Source organism: Salvelinus alpinus, chromosome 1, assembly GCF_045679555.1.
Source record: "Salvelinus alpinus chromosome 1, SLU_Salpinus.1, whole genome shotgun sequence".
Lineage (NCBI taxonomy): Eukaryota > Metazoa > Chordata > Actinopteri > Salmoniformes > Salmonidae > Salvelinus > Salvelinus alpinus.
The window spans coordinates 28403823-28410703 of NC_092086.1; the positions used below are offsets into that span (position 1 = coordinate 28403823).

Sequence of the window (6881 nt, forward strand, 5' to 3'; positions counted from 1 at the left end):
TGTTTCACTGCTGATGTGGGGCATAAACATGCAGTACTGTGCCTCTCCAGAAGGTGCAGCAATAAGGATCTCTACGCAAAAAGTCAACAACTGACTAACCATTTTTATATGTCCTGCTGTTAACAGGGGTTCTCTCTCCTCTTCCTCTAGAGTTTGATAAGTTTCTGGAGGATCGAGCGAAGGTGGTCGATTCCTTACCATCGCTCCCTGGTGATGAGCCTGGTCCCCCTCTCAGCGCCCCCAGCGGCACCCGCAAGAAGGCTGAACGGACGGAGGATGCCCTCTTTGCCTTGTAGACTCTCCCCCAGGAAACCTCTCTCTCTGAGGCATCTACAGTACCTAGGTATCCCCCCTCCGACCCACTTGCCCAATCCGCCACCCCTGCCAAGCAGCAGTGTAGCTACTGAACTGAACACCAATCCTCCTCCTGCAGAGGACCATGCTTGCTGTCCGCCTGCCCAGCCGCGTTGCATCATGTATTACTATTGAGGTTTTGATCCGTCTGTCAGTGTGGGACATGTCTGTCGTCTTGTATCTCATCTGCAGCTAGCTACCCTAAGGAGGATATAACCTAACATTGTGAGGAGGAGGATAAAATGACAAAACCTCGTCTCTATGTTCCTCTGAAGGTGTGAAGGTTAACAGAAAAAAATCCTTCTGAAAAAGCAGACCGAGGATATAGTCTATACAAACAGAGGAGTACTGTGTTATTTTAATAAATGTAGCTTATGAATAATTTATGAATGTATTATTTTAACGGTTTGTACTATGTACTAGCGCTGCACTATGTAGGTGCCTCTCTTTCCTTTTTTTACTCATGTTCCTTTTTAGGTTTCCTTAACCCTTTCATTACCCATTCTACAGTTGTGAAATGTTGGTACAGGGAAAGGCAATGCATGAGGAAAGACTACTGTTTGACAGACTCCATGCTAGTATTACTCAATTATGGCACAATAGTTCTGCAGGGCCAAATGGCAAACATTACTTACCTGTATCTGTCTGTTTCCACATTTCAAAAGGGAGAAGGAAAGAATATATATAGCTGTAAGCAGCCATGTCAAGGTTCAAGCCCTATGGCACCACAGCAAATATCTGTCACACAGCTTTTATATTTGCTTTCCTCTTTGAAAAGCTGTTGTCAACTTCCCTCCATGTTATATTGTGTGGTGTGTACATACTGTAGGGGAAGGAAAGGGTCCAAAATAGTATTTTCAATCAGAACCTAAGTAACACCCACCAAATATTTGTGATCGATAGTATACAGGGGGTACCGGTACCATACATTGACTCGTTACCGTTACCCCTGTATATAGCCTCGTTATTGTTATTTTATTGTTGCTCTTTTATTTTTTACTTTAGTTCATTTAGTAAATCTTTTTCTTAACTCTTATTTTTCATAAAACTGCATTGTTGGTTAAGGGCTTGTAAGTAAGCGTTTCATAGTAAGGTCTACCTACACCTGTTGTATTTGGCGCATGTGACAAATGGAATGTGATTAATACTACCACGACAACGGTAGAACAGCCGTATGAGTTGCAGCAGTGACGTTCCGCTCTGGTCCTACCTGTACACTATGGAAGTGTGGCGATTTAGAGTTTGTTCTTCCAATGAGGTTTTAATGACAAACTCATTTAGTCATTGTTTATCAGAGGCGGTTGGTGGCACCTTAATTGGGAAGGGTGGGAACGTGGTAATGGGCTGGAGCAGAATCAGTGGAAAGGTATCAACAACATCAAACACATGGTTTCCATCTGTTTAATGACATTCCATTCACTTCTTTCCAGCCGTTATTATAAGCCGTCCTCCCCTCAGCAGCCTCCACTGGTGTCTTCTAATATTGGGCTATTCTTCAATGTTTTCCTTCCCCTTCTACTATGATGAGACCAATTTAATGAGCTTTATGCACTTTTGGACCCTTGAACGTTTCAGTATGTTTATCCTTGTGTTAATAAGATGGGAACTGTTTTTATAGGACACAAGACATTTTCTTAGACTAATTGCATATGATTTTATATCTTTATGAAATTTCAGCCCTTTTCTGCTCTACAAAGCACACCTTACAGACAGTCGTAAATAGAAAAACTGACACTCCTGATATGGAAATTAAAGGAAAAGTGCAGATGAAATATGGCACTGAAAATCTAATCAAATTGTAATTTTATGATGGCGTATTGGTAGCATACTTCACAGAAAATAGTTATTGCAAACGCTTATACATGTAGTTATTGTAAAAAAAAATGTACGTATGTTTACATAAATATATGTATATACATCAGAAATGTGAGTATTACCTGCAGTACATGTTTAAAAGTCAAACTGAATTATTAGCTTTTGTGTAGGTCGCTAAGTCGTAAGGCTAACTCGTTAATGTATTGTTTGGTCTCCTGGTTGTATATGTACAGTAATGTCATGCAGGAAAATGAATTCCTCCCAAATCCTTTCTACTTTGGGGAAGCTCCCCTGCTCTCTTCTCTTTACTCTTACATGTGTGGAACAGAAATAGGTTTGGATGTGCTTCGGAAGGATGACCAAAAACGTTATTTTTACCGTGATTTATGTATTTTTACTGTGGTCTGAATTGTTTGGTAAAGCTTCCTGTCTTTTATTTTTGAGGATTACAGTGGGTGGTAGCTGTGGGCTGTCACTCTGCTAGTGGGACTGCCCCTGTTAACATTCTATTTGACTTTGCTTACCTACAATAGGTAATAGAGTTAGATGAGGGCATAACATTCTCTTCCTGTTGTCAGGGAAACATGGGCTGTAGACCTTTGAGGCAAAAGAGGTTTGTTCTTCATTTCAACTCTTATGTCAGTACTTTTCAAAGTTAATGCTTATAAAGCTTCTACAATTAACACCAAATTAATAACGACAAAACGCCATGACGTTTCACTTCAATAGGAACTATGTGTTTACTTGCAAGTATCCTTATATACTTTGCAAAATTACATGTATTATACTGTAAATGAGAGACTCATTTAAATAAAATGTAATATTTGTAAGAAAAGACCTTACTGTATTTTATTTAAAAAACATCTGCTTCCAGATAAAACATTATTTGTAACAAACATTTATAAATGTTGGAGGGTGATATTAGAAAAGTACATTATTTGTATGATTTGTCTTGGGCATTAATGTTTGAATGTGTTTTAGAATACTGTAACAGAATAAACTGTTATTAATGAGCTTTAACTCTGTTTCATTCTTGTCCTATTTGGTCTTGTATTGCTTTAATTACACCTCTTATGAAATAGTAGCAGATATTTTACAATAAACAGCTGCTGTTCCTCTTATGTCTTAAGACTGGACAAAGCATAGAGATGTTTCAACTGTCTTAAGACTGGACAAAGCATAGAGATGTTTGAACTAAGATTCTTTGTTACTGAAAAAATGTAACATCTCACTTGATCATTTAAACAGTTGATTTCTGTGTCACTTTAAAAAAAAATATTTATTTATTTTTAACCAGAAAGAGTTCTATGTATATGCTTACTCTTTTATGGCTGTCCTCCGATCAAATGGTTGTGTGAACCTGTTGGGTTGCTATGGAACATGTGAACCTGTTGGGTTGCTATGGAACATGTGAATCTGTTGGGTTGCTATGGAACAAGTGAACCTGTTGGGTTGCTATGGAACATGTGGACCTGTTGGGTTGCAACAGGAATGAGCTACTGGACATTGTAACCCAATGTATCTCTTCACTACCTGCAAAACTGGTTGAAAATATTTAATTTCAACAGCTAAACTAGTTGAAATGTTTTTTCAACCAGTTTTGCTCACTGAGTATGGACATGGGGGAGCTGGAAATTGTGTCCTCCGGTGTTCTGTTGAGGAACAGCTGTTTTTCCTGACTAGGAAAGGTTCTGGTCTAGACTAAATGGTCAGGAGAACTCTTGTCCCACCTGTATGATAATGTGGGTGTTCTATGGCTGTGCTGTTCTGCAATTCATTACTTTGGTTTCAGCTTTCTATTGTGTGACCTGATTATGCACGTATTAACCAATAAAACACTAGCAACGTGTGACCTCTACCAACAATTTGTTTGTGGTTATTTTCTTGTGTGTGTATTACATTTGTCCTTGCGATGGAGTTAGTATATGAAATATGATAGTGAACACACATGGTAAATTCAGGCAGAGACAAGCTCATGGTTCAACCTGGAATAGTGGCCCACTGAGTGATGCAACGGACTCACATCTTGCACCATGTTATTCATAGCACTGCATGTTTCCCCTGCCCCGAACCTTTCCCCTTATAGTTATACCTCCCCTCCCATGCCAAGGTAATTGTTTCCTGTTGATGTCCATGCAGACACTCCAGATGTATTAACGCAGCATGCAACAATTTCAACGATTTTACTGAGTTACAGTTCACAAAATGAAAGTCAATTTTTTAATAAATAAATTAGGCCTAATCAATGGATTTCACATGACTGGGAATAGAGATACCTTAAAGGTAGGGGCATGGATCAGAAAACCAGTCAGTATCTGGTGTGACCATCATTTGCCTCATGCAGCACGACACATCTCCTTCGCATAGAGTTGATCAGGCTGTTGATTTTGGCCTGTGGAATGTTGTCCCCCTCTAATGGCTGTGCGAATTTGCTGGATATTGGCGGGAACTGGAACATGCTGTTGTACACATCTATCCAGAGCATCCCAAACGTGCTCAATGGGTGACTTGTCTGGTGAGTATGCAGGCCATGGAAGAGCTGGGACATGTTCAGCTTCCAGGAATTGTGTACAGATCATTGCGACATGGGGCTGTGCGTTATCATGCTGAAACATGAGGTGATGGTGGTGGATGAATGGCCTCAGGATCTCATCACGGTATCTCTGTGCATTCAAATTGCCATTGATTAAAATGGAATTGTGTTCGTTGTCTGTAGCTTATGCCTGCCCATACCATAACCCCACCGTTACCATGGGGCACTGTTCACAACGTTGACATCAGCAAACCCCTCGCCCACACGATGCCATACACGCTGTTTGCCATCTGCCAGGTAAAGTTGCAACCGGGATTCATCTGTGAAGAGTGCACTTCTCCAGCGGGCCAGTGGCCATCGGAGGTGAGCATTTGCCCAATGAAGTCAGTTACGATGCAGAGCTGCAGTCAGGTCAAGACCCTGGTGAGAATGACGAGCACGCAGATACGCTTCCTTGAGACAATTTCTGACAGTTTGTGCAGAAATTCTTCAGCTGTGCAAACCCAGTTTCAGCAGCTGTCCGGGTGGTTAGTCTCAGACCATCCCGCAGGGGAAGAAGCCGGATGTGGAGGTCCTGGGCTGGCGTGGTTACACGTGGTCTGTGGTTGTGAGGCCGGTTGGACATATTGCCAAATTCTCTAAAATGACGTTAAGGCAGCTTATGGTAGAGAAATTAACATTAAATTCTCTGGCAACAGTTCTGGTGGACATTCCTGCAGTCAGCATGCCAATTGCACGCTCCCTCAAAACTTGAGATATCTGTGGTATTGTGTTGTGTGATAAAACTGCACATTTTAGACTGGCCATTTATTGTCCCCAGCATAAGTTGCACCTGTGTAATGATCATATTGTTTAATCTTGATATACCACACCTGTCAGGTGGATGGATTATCTTGGCAAATGAGAAATGCTCACTAACAGGGACGTAAACAAATTTGTGCACATTTGAGAGAAATAAGCTTTTTGTGTGTATGGACATTTTCTGGGATTAAATTTTTTCAGCTCATGAAACATGGGACCAACATTTTACATTTTGATTTTTGTTCAGTATAGATCCGCCTGGATCTCCCTGACTGAATACATTGCACACCCATAGACCTCTCTATTGGATCTATGCTGATAACTGACTGCTCCTTTGGCTGCCTGTTGAGCATCACACTGATCTCCTGGTGTGTTGCCAGATTCAAAAGAGCATCATGTCAGTCAGGACAACAATCGCCCCAGGCAACAAAGGCAGTCCTGCTGACAGCAGGCCGGGCCCCTATATACTATATCTCTCCTGCTCCACTGCTTGCTATTCAACATCTAGTTTGCAGCTGTGCTACTGTCGGTTGTTGACCCATTTCTTTCCAGTACCACACCTTTGTTGTGCCTCCTTTGTGTGTGCTTGTGTTTTGGTGAGCTCACACACGGCTCACATGTCCTACTACAATCCACATATCGGATAATTTGATCAAGGTTATTATTGCTGATTATTGAATGGTCATTTATAGAGCCATTACTTTGTGTTAATTGCTTAATTACCATGGTTTGAATAATATTTGTTTTTGTTATTTATTGTTTGAAGAAAATGTTGTTTGCTTTGAGTTTATAATACATGTCATTGTCCAACCAAAGGGGACTTCCATGAGCTTTGTTAAATCAACCCTGTTAATCTTGTCTTGCCCTAAAAGTTTTGAAGCCGCACTAGGCACTGTACGTATGTCCCTCCGTATATTTATCCTGCTCCCCCTTTCCCTCTACTACTCCAGGAGAAATACATGATGTAACCACGGGAGCCAAAGTCGTGATGTCAGATCACCCCACTCGGTTTCCGAGTTCCCCATTGGTCGATTTCTCTGGTTCTACAGGCAGTCATCACTACGGGCCACACAAGCTTGAACAGTTGTTAGCCCACCCCTGCTTGGCGTTGATTGGCTGTTAAGGACAAGCCCATAATAAACATACCCATGCTGTTGTTTTCCAGAGGACAATACCATTTTCTCTATTATAAAACGCCATTAATGCATTATATAAGTGCAGACCACGAAACAAAACAAATATTAAAAACATGACATGATATTTCCACGTTCAATTGATGTATTTGGCACTTGAAGAAGCTTATTAACTTTGGATATGTATTTCCCCACAGTGTTCATCCTACATTATAGTAGTTTTCAAGGAACACTGCTTTTTATTC

At 40.9% G+C, this 6881-nt stretch overlaps 1 protein-coding gene across 8 annotated transcripts in view; it reads left to right on the forward strand.

Annotated features, from left to right (window-relative positions):
• Positions 1-4027, forward strand: part of LOC139583061 (TOM1-like protein 2) — a 40579-nt gene extending 36552 nt beyond the window's left edge. For 5 of the 8 annotated variants that reach the window (XM_071414142.1, XM_071414226.1, XM_071413821.1 and 2 more), the window contains one exon: positions 127-4027. In XM_071414142.1, coding sequence (XP_071270243.1) covers positions 127-296 — 170 coding nt within the window. In that variant the 3' untranslated portion in view covers positions 297-4027. The remainder of the gene's footprint in view (positions 1-126) is intronic. The other 3 variants (XM_071413897.1, XM_071414057.1, XM_071414401.1) reach the window with 1 other exon arrangement.
• The last annotated feature ends 2854 nt before the right edge of the window (positions 4028-6881 follow it).